The sequence below is a fragment of the Meleagris gallopavo genome, chromosome 5 (assembly GCF_905368555.1).
Source record: "Meleagris gallopavo chromosome 5, MGAL_WU_HG_1.1, whole genome shotgun sequence".
In the NCBI taxonomy this organism is placed as follows: Eukaryota; Metazoa; Chordata; class Aves; order Galliformes; family Phasianidae; genus Meleagris; species Meleagris gallopavo.
In genome coordinates, this window is record NC_139408.1 from 34,612,740 (window position 1) to 34,626,411 (window position 13,672).

Sequence of the window (13,672 nt, forward strand, 5' to 3'; positions counted from 1 at the left end):
CTTTTCAAATTTTGCATGACACCATTCTGTTACTTTTTTTTTTTTTTTAATTTTCCATAAACATCCACTATTGATCAATGCAAGAGATAGACTAAGCTGAATGGACTGTTGACCTCACCAAAACGATAGATGCTTTCTGAAAGCACATGAGTTTTGAGACCTACCTATACAATATTTTTGAATGTAAAAAATCAGTTTTAAGCAATACCTAGAGGATTTTCATTGTATTTGTTTGTTTCTTTTTGTCTCTTTTTTCCTTCATTGTTTCAAAAGACTATGATGCAGTCATTTGGGTAGGCTACTTTCACCAAAAGAAACTTTGAAAAATGAATTCACTTAATAGTTTTTCAAGATTTCTAGTAAAACATAAAGAGATGTATGACTTGTATTTTCTGTAATAGTTAAATATGAACATTTATGTATCTGAAATGATACAGTATACATTAAATCGTATCATGTAAATCATTAGCAATGATGATCTGAATTTTTTATTTCCTCTAACATATAAGATATTTGTGTCATCGATGTAGCTCTAATCCATATTCAGGCCTTCATGTTTGGTGTGCAGTAATATGTAAATTACCTACCCAGCTGCATTAAGCAGTGTTTGTTTATTCAATTTCTTTTGGCATAGCTTATAACTGAATTTCTGCCAAAGATGTGGCTGCTTCAGGGAACGTTTGAGCAGAAGGAAGTTTTGAAAGGAAATGCACATAGTAAGTCTTTACTGTGTGAAACAGTGAAATCAAAACAAACTTTCTGTTCATAAAAATGTGTTTTAATATAAAATAATTTTGCTTGTAAAATACAATGAGCAAACAATCTTTTTAGAATGCTCTGTTTACATCATCTTTGTAAACAAGAATGCAATACTGAAAGGGTGGTGAATTTTTGCATTTGTGGGAAGGGTGACTAAAACTGGTGAGATGTGAAAATGGAAAGTTTAAGAGAAATTATTTTAAAATGGCATATTAATCTCCCCTAACACATAGCGTTTAAATGCATCTAAATTTAGAGAGCAGTGAAGTTTAAGTGTTAAAAAAAAATTGCATTAATGATGCATAGAGCTATCTACTTATGCTGGCAGCCCTTTCAGTCTTCCAGTCTGACACTTCCTTTTTTATCCAGCCAGCTAATTTCCCCTCTTTTGTGAGGAGTAACTGTTTTCACACTAGTGCTTACCCAGCAAGCCTCCTCATTGTTTCATGGTTAATTATCTTCTTGAGCTTCACCTTCTCGAGAGAAGGGAGAAAGACTAGGCCTCCCCACAGCTCTAATGAAAGCTAGGTTTTAGAGATGCACTGTGTGAATAAATGCAGCTTCTGATCTAGCAACATAATAAGTTCCTAAACTTTATGGAGTCACAGCTCATCCAGCAAGTGTACTGAGCAAAGCTTTAGGGAGATACTTCATTTTTAAAATACTCTTTTTTCTTGTTTTAGAAGGGAGAAGGAATATTGCTTCAGTTTGAAACAAAGCACTTTAAAGCTGAATGCTAACATTTATTCTAATAACATTAGTACTTACAGCTCTGAGCCCCTCATTTATTACATCACTTCGTAAACATTTACTGCTTGTTGGACTTTGTCACTCACCACCACTGAAAATGAGATATGTAGATAGATTTAAATCTTCATTCTATGTTCTAATTTGAGTCCAAATCTAAACTGTACAGTGTTTTAAATAAGCTCTCCTGCAATAGGTGTTGAATAATGACAGTAATATTTTTGTAGTAATGAAGTAATTTTGTACTTAGCCAAACTAAAGCAGGCAAATACAAACCTCTCACCCTAACAAGAAATACTCGTCCTTTACTTTGTTTTCTTCTAAGTGAGTTTCTATAATGTGTGCGTGTATTAAATAACTTCTCCAGTGACCAAAACAAACTGTACATTTAACACTGGTACTTCACATATTGCATAGAATTCATTCAGCATCTAAGATGAGATTGAAATTGCTGTTTGTTTTTTTTTTTTTTCTTTTTTTTTTTTTTTTTTCCGGCCAGCTCCAGGGCTGTGTTGGCATCTGTTATGTACAGAGACAACTATAAATAACAGGCACTTACCAGTGATGGAGACAAAAAAAAAGTCTGGAAGTTTGAGAGTGAGTGAGATGATCTTACTGAAAAAGCTCTACCTAAGGACTTCTTGCATCTGGAGATAAGGCTCCTGTTTCTCTTCACAACATTTGAAAAGCAGCACTTTCTAGATGTGGACTGTATAATGTCAAAGAGCTGTAGTGGTGGTGTAATCTGAGGGTGCTTACCACTATCATTTGGATTCATTGTCAGAACTCTCCACCACTTACTGACAATAGTGATGTTTAACTTAATTCCTGGAAATCCATAGGTAGCCAGACTGTGGAACTACTTGTAATGTGCAGTAGTCTGAGAGCCTCTGACTTCAGGATACTTGCTTATTGACTCCCCTCTAGTCAATATCACACATTTATGGGTTGTGGATCGATAACATCGAAAATGGCTGATCAGAGATAAGAAGGAAATGCTGTTGAAAATTTACATGTGAGGAAAAAAGCAAGTCAGTAGTCTTTGATGTGAAATAGGCTAAATTTGATAGTCTCTTAACTTTGTGAGAAGGAGAAACTCATGATAGACCCAGATATCCTTCATGCAGTTCTGCTATTTATAAATAATAGATCAAATCTCCTTTTCCTGTATATGGGAAGACAGGGAGCAGAGGGGCAGCGCTGGCCTCTGCTCTCTAGTAACACTTGCAAGACACAAGGGAATGACATGGAGCTGTGTCAGGGGAGGGTCAGTTCCATATATATGGAACCTATATATCAGGAACAGGTTCCACACCAGAGGATGGTTGGGTTCTGGGACAGGCTCCTCGGGACACTGATCATTGCACTGAGCTGCCAGAATCAAGGAGAGTCTGAACAGTACTCTTAGACATATGGTCTGATTTTTGGTGGTCCTGTGTGGAGTCCAGAGTTAGACTTGATCTATCTGAGTCTTTTCAGGATAATCTATGGTTCTAAGATTTTATTTGGAAATTCAAGTCTTTCTTTTCCAGTTTTAGTGAGAAAACTTTCTTTCTTGGTTTCTCCTAAGGCTTAGCTCTCAAGAGCTAATGTCCTATGTTTTTGAATTTTACGTCTATCTGTTTCTACAGTGATTCTCACTTTTTAGTGTTTTCTTCAAACAAAGCTCTTAAGCTTTGTGATTTCAGGTGCCCATGACAAGTGAGAGAAGACTTGCATCTACCTAGTCCTTTCACACTGTCCACAGAGTTGTTCTGCTTTAACTGAGAGTATACCTTTAAAGGAGTATGAAGTCCAATGTAAAATATATTAAACTGAAACTATACCTAACTAGTACAAAGCCAAAACAATAGTGATTTTGTTATGCCAGTGCAATTATGCAATTATGCAAGAGCATCCAAATGCAGAGGACATTGATTTGCCATGAGAAAGGGCATAGCGATAAAAAATTGTGATGAAATTCTGCAGTTTAGACAAGCAGTAGTTTTAAGCCTGTTAAGCATGATCAGTTCCACAGATTTCCAATTTCTGGTAGTGTTGTGTTTTTTGCTTTGTTTTTTGTCTTAACCATAAAGAGTAATCCTTGATTGGATCGAAGTCTGAGACTTAGCCCGAATGAGCTCCCTGCAACTTTCATGGGCATGTGTCTGAGGTAGAGTGGTAGGATTTGGTCTTTACTGAATAGGTATACATGGCAACATTTTGGGTTTGGGTCAACCTAGGAGTATTTTTCTAAGAGTTTCATTAAGGGCTTGTGTTGGATTCTTGCACAAAGAAAATAATATATTCCCTTGAAGTAGAAGTGAGACCAAAATGACATTCAAGGTCAAAAAAATCCTGTCATGTAACCTCTTGACAGATGAAAAGAAAACTACAAAGCAGGAAAAACAACAGTCTGTAAAATATGCCATGTAGTCGGGCTTTCTCATGACAAAAATGTGAAAACAGCTCATAAACACAACTTGGAATATAGGTCTGGGATTGTAAACCTATTTGGATGACAATATTATTCAACATAAAAATGTTATAGGTGTTCTGCTCTCTAGTAACACTTAAAGGGCTTCTTCAGCAAATGAGAACCAGAGATGTTAAAAAACCACATGAGGATACAGTGGCAAAAATGGAAGCTACTGCTTCCACAGAGGCTGAAGAATAAGCCCTGTGTTGAATCCCCGCTTTTGCCTTGGTCTGTGATAGAAGTAAGTTCCTATAGGCCTTCTGCTGGCGTGGCTCACCTGCTGCTCCAGCTTGTCTCTTCTAGTGAGTGGTAGAGGGAATAGAGCCTTTCACTTCTTTTAGCCATCTCGTGCTGTGGGGAGCTTATCAGGAAACTTAAAGTTTGATCATAGGACTTCTGCAGGCATAACTGACCTCAGGTATTACCTAATACGCTCACTAGGCATTTGAAGAGCAGTAGAATGTCTAGAGAATGGCTAGCTTCTTTGACACAGAAGTGTGCACATTGCACTCCTAAAAATCTGCACAGCTGTCTGAAACGTGGCTTGTGTTTGACATTGCTGTTGCCACTGTTAAAATGCCCCACACACTACCTCACTGCGCTTGCATCCACTCTTTGGTCTCTGCAAATGCTCTGCAAGCATTGATGAATGTCAAAGGGTGCCATTTTTTCAGATGGTAGAATTCAGTTCTGCTCTTTTGCTTCATATGCACTTCCATGTCATGCAGCATTTTGTGAGACAATCCCTTTGTTGCAATTACAGAAAATTATTAATATTAAAAACTGGGTATAAGGAGACAATCCTCTAATCTTTTATTTCTGAGCATCATAGGAAAATTCCCCATGTCAAATGAAGGCAGGCAGCTTCTCAGTGATGTGACCTGTGTGGTTCCCAAGTGACCCAGGCTGTGTTGAGACCCATACAAGTGGCATTTGTGACTTCAGAAAGTAGAAGTGAAGGCAGTGTCCTTTGTATGCTACAGGCATCTGTGCATACAGTCACCCCTGTAGAACACTGGCAATTGCCTGTAAGCACCGAACAAAAAAGGTCAAGTTCTGCATGTGCAGGACTGACCGTACCTTTTCATTGAGAAAGGTAATAATTGTAAAATGAAGACAGAAGAAGTGAAAACCACAGTTTTAGATTCTTATTTTCTCAGCAAATAAACACATCCCTTCTTTTTATTGTAATTATAACGAATACATCTTTTAATAATTGGTTTGTTTTTTTTTTCCAGTGATCTATAATAAAACATAATGCTTCTGTATATTTTGAGACCATATTTTAATGTGCAGGTTACTTCAGTATTATGCACATTGCATTTTATGCATATGCTTATACATATGAAAATATTGGTGTTGGGAAATGGGGATTTTTTTTATTGGCTATAATATAGAGAACCTCATTTAGAAAATGAAGCAGAAGTGGGTACTGTACATATAACTGTTTCTTGCAGCAGAAGTACTTGGCATGCTTGCATTTTTGAAAAGACAAAATCATGTTTGTCTTCCTTGAATGTGCACGCATTCCTGGAGGTGGGGGATGGTTTTCTTTCTTTCTCTCTCTTTTTCCTCTGGCCCTAAAGCACAGCTGAGTTTGGATAATTTGTCCACAGCAACTGAAGAATATGTTTTGGGGAGGGAGGAACAGAATTTGTATTTATTATTGTAAAAGCTTTTTTTTTTCATGTTAATTCTTTTTAAAAAATATAATGGTATGTAGGGGTTACATTACAGGGCTGTTTTACCAACACAAAGTATCTGTACTGGAGTAGCACATGCAAATGAGCCTGAAACAGAGAATCATTGTTTCATAAAATTTGGTGCAGAAAAAGCAAAACTATCTGTGTTTTAAAAATGAAAAAAGTGGAAAAAAATATATTTTTAAGACCTTTTCTTAAAGAGGACTGTGGTTGAGGAAATATCCATATATGACAATTTCGTTTCTTGCCTTTAGCATTTTCAGCAGATTAACTGTTTAACCATTAGACACCAATGCTGCAAATATTGATGTGCACACTTTGTGCATATGAGATTTCCCACTGAAATGGGATTACTATCCAAAGCAAAGTAGTTCAGCGCTCACACTGGAAAGAACCAGACTCTTTAAAGCAGCGCTTTCAAATACAGTTGAATTAATTCAATCTTTCACTCTTCTAAGTCTGTAATTTAATTTGTTCTCGTTTAAAATATGCTAGATATATTTCATAAGGCAGTAAATGCTTTCTGAATGTTGTGTACCTAGTGATACTATCAAAATGGAAATATACTTTATAGCGTGTTTCTTTTTTTGCTATTGCATAGCAATTTTTTACTTGATCAAAACTTTTTACCTTCTCTGAACTCTGACCCATGTGGTCATTGAGGTTGACTCCAGAGTTAGCTGTTTAGTGCCTTTAATTTGATAACATATATGAAGATAGTCATTGTTTGAAAGATGATATATGCACACATATCTACTTGTTGGAATCTGTGATAGACCACCAAGTTCCACCAAAGGTTACAATAACTGTCTGGCAAAATGAACTTGCTTTGGATACCAGCAGGTGTAACTGATTGCACTAAATTTCCCAGAATTTGAAAAATTGTTAAGAGGTTTGTGCATTTGTATTTACACACACATCTACACGTATATATTATAATCATGATAACTCCAATCCTCTAGCATCCTACCTACGCACTGAGCAAGCTGATAAGAAGACATCTGACATGATGAAAATTGGCCTCAGACAGTCTTAGTTTTCACCTTGCTATTGCTGTCAGTGCAAACATAGGCTGGTATGACACCACTTTTAATTCTTCAAACTAGAGCTTTATTCAAAAATCTGCCTGATGCTGCTCTCTCCAACAACTACTGCATCTCTAATTTCTCCTTGTTTGGTGAGCTTGCTAAATATTGTAAAAAAGAAAGGAAAATACATATCCTTGCTGAAAATGTTCGTGACTTTAGTGGTCTATTTCAGAAAAAGTTAAAAACTAGGCTGTACTTGGAAAGGGCTGATAATTACTACATCATACTAATAGATCTCAGGGAAGATGATGCTTATAAGAAGGGTAGGAACTTACTAATATCAATTCAGACAGTTCCTTGGACAAACAAAGATATGCTGGTAAAATGACCATATCCTCATATGAGCCTTTGGTAGCTATGACAATAAGGAAAAAAAAAGTAAAATTCCCTGCCATTATATCTATGTCTGTACAATTTCTGAGCATACAGCAGCACTCAGAAAAGCATGTGTATTTGAAGAATGAAAAATAGGCTTTGAAGTAAGGACTACTCAGTGAAGATGAATAGGGTGAGGTCACAATTCCACATGTTTTATTGTTTTAGTCCATCTGACCTGCAGAACAAACAAGGCAGCCAAGTGCTGATTTACAGGGGGAAAGTTATCTTCCTGACCAATGAGGACCAAATGTTTTGTTTTGAGAAACAAGATCGGATTCTATGGAACGTAAAATCCTTGGAATCTGCTGCTGATTTCCTGCCTTTGGGAATTCTTTTTGCAGCTGACAGAAGTGTAAAACAGTAAAGCAGTTCAGGAAGCTTTTCAAAGCAATATTTTCCTAATGCTAGGTGAGACAGAGTCATAAAACATACTACAGAGAAAATGAGTAACTTTAGCTGATTTTGTGCTTAATCTAACAAGTTTTCAAACTAATTTAATTTAATTATTGATTTCTTGCACCATATTTTTAGTTGTAGATTGGTAAAAGGATGTTCCTCTCCTTAGCAACAAGTGGGACATGGTCCAACTAGGTACCGACCAGGAGAAATTATGAAAACATGGCCAACTGGCAAATCCCAACATGGACTGCTCAACTCAGTATACAGCACTGCTTTTATTAGCATTAGTTGTCTAGAAAATTAGTGTTTTCATGGGAGTTTAAAATTTGAGTTACCCCCAGCCAATACATCATGGAAAAAAGACTAGCAAATTTACTTCATAGAAGTTTTGAGATATATTGATCTGTAAAGGGCCTTCAACATTATATATGACAAACTTCTAAATCCACCAAATCTCCAAATCTCCAGGGATAGAAAAAATTGTTGGCACCCAAGGTTCTGCCCAGAAGTATTTATGATATCTTAACACAGCTGCACAGCATGGAGAGCTGCCTTACAGCTCAGCCCAGTGGAGCATGAGGACTCAGGTTTGTCTGATACATGGATATTGTATCATTTTATCAAATATATTGATCACCATATCACTCTGCTGAATGCTACTCTGCCTGTTTTGGACAAAATCATTCTTCCTTATGTCATTTGAATGTTTTAGCCAATGATTTGCTGTGATAGGATTCCCTTGTGTCTTCCACACTGAAGAGATTTGAGCTTATCTGTGCTTCTTGCCAGTAAAATGTGTTGAACACTGCACTGTGGGATAAAATTGCCATCATCCTTCTGTGACCCAGGTGTTTTATTGTTTTATGCAAAATGAAATAGCATAAGAAGGTTTATCTTGATAACATCTTAAAGTGAAAATTTCTGAGAGAATGGTAATCTGGTCTCTTATGCCTAGTCTGACAAACTCTCACCCTCTCAAAATCAGCGCCATAACTATTGAACTGTTGAAGAATATCTCATGATTTGTCACGGTAGGGATGAGTGAACTTAGAGAGCTCACAGCTGAGAATATGTCCCTTTCTATGCTCAATTAGCCTGAGGTGAGACTTTATGAATTTAAGTCAACAACCAAGTTGTTCACAGCTGCACTTTTAACTACTATTTAAGTACAGCAACACTGTATCTGCTTGTATTTCTAAGTTTGTTGGTTATTTAGATTGTTGTTTGCTGTGCAATCAGTGCTGTAATTTGCAAAACAAAACTTGCTCCAAGAAAGCTCAAGAAGTATTGTTGAAAGGTTTTTTTGGAAAAAGTGCTTTTTTCTGGATGCAGTGATCATTGTCTAGCTACTTACTGGTCACTAGTGCTACCTTTATTATCAAATAAAGAATAAACAGTAATTCTAACAAAAATTAATCAATTCTAGTGATATCCAGTGTACTACATCAGTTGTTTTAAGGTTGGCTACACAAAAACTTGTTATAATCATTTTTTAGAAATCTAATGGTAAAACTTGTATATTTTAATTCTGTTAAGCAGGCTAAAAGATTTTATTATATATCCAACACAAAGACCTACAAGTACGTTTTTATTAACTTCTGTGTGATTATGCAGAATGGTTAGTTTGCTACTTCTAAAGTGACTACAATTAATCTCAGGTGAAGAAAAGTCAAATTTCTGTATGGTGTTTTAGCAAAAAATAAGAAAAAAAAACTAAGAAAAATGAGAAATCATGCAGAGTAAGAAGAGATGCAGAATTTAATAGGTTTCATTTTAACTGATCATTTAAATCATACACAATACATAATAAAGTTAAAAACCTGCTAATTTTCATTGTTCCAAAAATGCTCTTTACTCTCATTAGTTTACTTCTATGATTTCAGTGGAAGAACTTTTAAACTTTTTAACTTAGAGATGTATGTATTTGTCATCTCTGTTTTTTTTTTTTTTTGTTTTTTAACAGGAGTCTCTGAACTTTATTGATCCAAGTTTGATGGATCTAAATGGTCCAAGTGAAGATGCACTAGAATGGGATGAAACTGATATTAGTAACAAGCTGATCAGTGTTAATGAAGATTTAAGTGATCCTGATCAGGAACTCAAAAAAGACGATCTAAGCCAGAAACCTACTTCAGGAGAATGTGGCAGCAATGATGTAAATGAAGATGAAAGTATCAGTGATCGTGGAAGTCCTCTTTATTGTTCTAGCATTACTTCCCCTCCAAATCCTCATATCTATCAGGTCTATAGTCTTCATAATATCGAATTATCGGAAAAAAAACACATGCCTTTCTTGAAAAAAACATCAAAACTCTCCAGTGTAACACAGTCTAACATTTTAAACAAAAGTCTTAGTAAAGACTCTTCATTTTCATCTACCAAATCCTTGCCCGACCTAATAGGGGGAACAATGTTGGCAAAACCATATAACTATATGTACCAGAGTGGGAACATAAGCAGGCATTCCGAGAGTGAAAGTGGAATAGTGAGTGAATGTGATACAGAAACTACAAATAATTCAGAAATTTTTTTACTGAATGATATTGAAAGCACTCAGAGCAATCCTGAAATTGGGCACACAGGAACTCAAATGGATGACATAATTGATGTAATAAAGCAAAAAACAAAGCAAGATGAAGAAGACCATGCTAGTCTCTCAGATGATTTTCAGTTGGCACCATCTGGAGGTTGTGGAAATGAAATTGATAGGGACTTGAACAACATTACCATGTGTAAAACTGTTTGTTTAGAAGAACTGCAAGGAAAACAAGATGTGTTTACATTTTATGATTACTCATATCTTCAAGGCTCCAAATTCAAATTGCCAGTGATAATGAAACAGTCGCAAACTGAAAAGACACAAACAGAGGGTGCTTTGTTTCATGGTTTTTGTTTTGATAAAATACCTGGTAAATCTGAACATAAGCCTGGAGAGTCACAACCAGATGAGTTTATTCATGACCATAATCTGGCAAATATCCCTGGAGGATCAGATCCCAATTCCTCTAAGTCTGTAGAAACAGTAAGAAAACTAATTGCTACAGAAAATACAAGACAGATTTCTGCTTTATCTCATAGTTCTTCATTAGAATCTCTGTCTGTAGTAGGTGATTTATTCAGCTCAGGTATTTTTAAAAGTGGAGATGGTCTTCAACGAAGCACCTCTTTGGAGAGCTGGCTGACTTCCTACAAAAGCAATGAAGATCTTTTTAGTCATCATGGCTCAGGAGACATTAGTGCAAGCAGTGATTCTGTTGGAGAGCTCAGCAAAAGGACATTAGATCTTTTGAATCGTTTAGAGAACATCCAGAGTCCATTAGAACAAAAAATAAAGCGCAGTATCTCTGATATAACACTCCAAAGTAGTTCTCAAAAAATGTCATTTACTGGACAGCTGTCTGTAGATATTGCTTCCTCAGTAAATGAAGATTCAGCAGCTTCTCTCACAGAGCTCAGCAGCAGTGAGGATCTTTCTCTCTGTTCTGAAGACATAGTACTGCACAGAAATAAAATACCAGATTCAAATGCATCATTTAGAAAACATCTTAATAGATCTGTAGCTGATGAAAGCGATGTCAATGTTAGCATGATTGTTAATGTCTCCTGCACTTCTGCTTGCACTGATGATGAAGATGACAGTGATTTGCTTTCGAGTTCCACCCTTACCTTAACTGAGGAAGAGCTAGGTATCAAAGATGAAGATGATGACTCCAGTATAGCAACTGATGAGGATATTTATGAAGAATGCAATTTAATTTCAGGACTTGATTATATAAAAAATGAACTCCAAACTTGGATGAGACCAAAATTTTCTTTGACAAGAGAGAAGAGGAAAAGTAACCTCAGTGATGAAATTCAGCACAGTAAAGTTAGTAATGAGACATCAAAGGCCACAGATACACTGAACATTGAAGCACTTTTGAATGGTTCCGTGCAGAAAATAACAGAAAATAATGGCAATAGTAAGAATGTATCACGTAATCATGAAAAAGGGACAAAGGGTCATCTGATGAAAGATATCTCTCAGGTTGTGAAGGATCAACTTGTGGATGATATGGAGAATGGCAATGTTGAAAATACTCTTGGCAGTCATAAGGGAGATCTTGTTAGAACGTCAGCAACTTCCAAAATTCATGCATCACTTGGTGTAAAAGAAGCTGAAAATGAATTTTGTGTCTGTGAAGCATTTACAGACAGTTCAGATGATTCACATATGGATGGAAAGGAGACTGTTCTGTTGTCAGTTGGATCCAGAAACCCTCCAAAAGAATGTCAAAGTCATCTTCAGTCTGATTACCATTGCATTGCTTTCTCTCCTGCTAAAAAGCCTTGTCTTGAATCTTCCTCCAAAACAAGCTCTGTAGACACACAAGCTGCTTCTTTTCAAACATCCTTATCTGATGATCAACAACACAAAATAAGCATTGCTGAAAAATCTACTGATTGCTGTGCAGTCTTGAAATCTAGTAAGACAGAATGTGACTCCTCAGCCAATGGACCTGATTTATGCTGTAACTGTGACTCTGCTGCTTTTGATAAAAGAAATATGGAAGATGGCTCAGTACACAACTTTGTGAAGGAGATAATAGACATGGCGTCAACAGCTTTGAAAAGTAAGTCACAACCCGAATGTGAGTCATCTGCTCCAGCTTCATTAACACAAATCAAGGAAAAAGTGTTGGAACACTCTCACAGACCCATTGAGCTAAGAAAAGGGGACTTCTATTCTTATCTTTCACTTTCTTCTCATGATAGTGACTGTGGAGAAGTAATCAAATACATAGAGGAAAAGAGCAGTACTCCTGTGCCACTGGATTTTACAGATGAGAGAGATAATATTGAGTGCTTTTTTGAAGCATGCCCTGAAGATGAACGTGTTGAGCAGCAGCAATCCATTTGTAATGGTACTCCTGAAGCAAGAGCTGAGCAGCAGCAGCAGCCTATTTGTAATGTTATTTCTGAAACATCTCCAGAGTCACCAGATGAATTGACTCTGGCACCACTAGGAAAAGTTAAAACTTCATTAGAAGATAGTAATTTATCTTTTCTATGTGATGATGACAATATAAATGCCTCCAATCCTAACAAAGAAAATGCATCAAACAATTTGAAAAATGCTGTGGATGATTTGTTGATTTCAGACTGGCAAACAGAAGGTTTGGAAAAGAATTTTCCAGAGCTCAGCAGTACAAAGAGTAGTATAGGAAAATCACCTGTAACTGAAGAGCCCAAAGAATGTGTTGCTGCTTCTGAAGAGGCTTCAGAGTTTCATTTAAAGCATGACCATTCACAGAATGAGGAGGTTTTACACCAGAACACTAAAACCCTTACTTGTGAAGAAAATCTCTTGAATCTTCGTAAAGAAAGACGTTTTAATATGCGCAGATAGAATGTAACTCTCTCCAGGCATATACATTATCCTAAAAACAGGTATGTACTCTATGAAATACATTTTTTTTTTAATTTACATTTTTTCTTTATTTTTTTCTTTTTTATTATTATTTTATTTTATTTTTAAATTTTTGTACTATGAAAGGAGGAGGTGGATCACCATCCAGGGCTTCTGTTTTATGGTAGTATTATTTCATTTGTTTTGATTACACTATAATTCTGATTTACATGCCACTGGTCAAAAAAATGCAGTGAACAGTAGCTGCTTCTTGCCCTTTGGCTTTGCACTGACTGGACCTGCTCTCTTCTGGAATACTTAAAATCTGCTGTCTTGCAGAACTTTGGAATCCTTCAAAATTAAAATTTCTATATCAGCCTACTCCTCCCTTATCAGTGGAACCACGAAAACAAATACCAGCTCTACTCATTGATTCCTTTCTCCACAGACAGCTGACCTCATGAGTTTGATGAGGTTATGCACTTAATGAATGTGAACTGGTTCTACAAGGATTTTGAGTGACCAGTGAACTGGAGCTCTATAATATTTATGGACAGTCCATGATGTATGTCTTAACAGACTAGAAATTAAATAGAGAGATAATAAGTCATCTCTTGGTGTCACCTTACCATGACTTACATTCATTAAACCATTACTAGCCATTATAGATTTGACCAAATTTGAGATTACAAAAGTAAGAAATCTTTCCAACATCAATGAAAAGTGTAATGTGAAGGTGATGCAGAATAAA

At 36.2% G+C, this 13,672-nt stretch overlaps 1 protein-coding gene across 8 annotated transcripts in view; it reads left to right on the forward strand.

Moving 5' to 3' along the window:
* The window catches only part of AKAP6 (A-kinase anchoring protein 6), a 273,752-nt gene that overhangs the window by 242,198 nt on the left and 17,882 nt on the right, over positions 1-13,672 (forward strand). For all 8 annotated transcript variants that reach the window (XM_085225172.1, XM_085225173.1, XM_085225176.1 and 5 more), the window contains one exon: positions 9,496-12,962. In XM_085225172.1, the coding sequence (XP_085081298.1) occupies positions 9,496-12,921 (3,426 nt within the window). In that variant the 3' untranslated portion in view covers positions 12,922-12,962. The remainder of the gene's footprint in view (positions 1-9,495; positions 12,963-13,672) is intronic.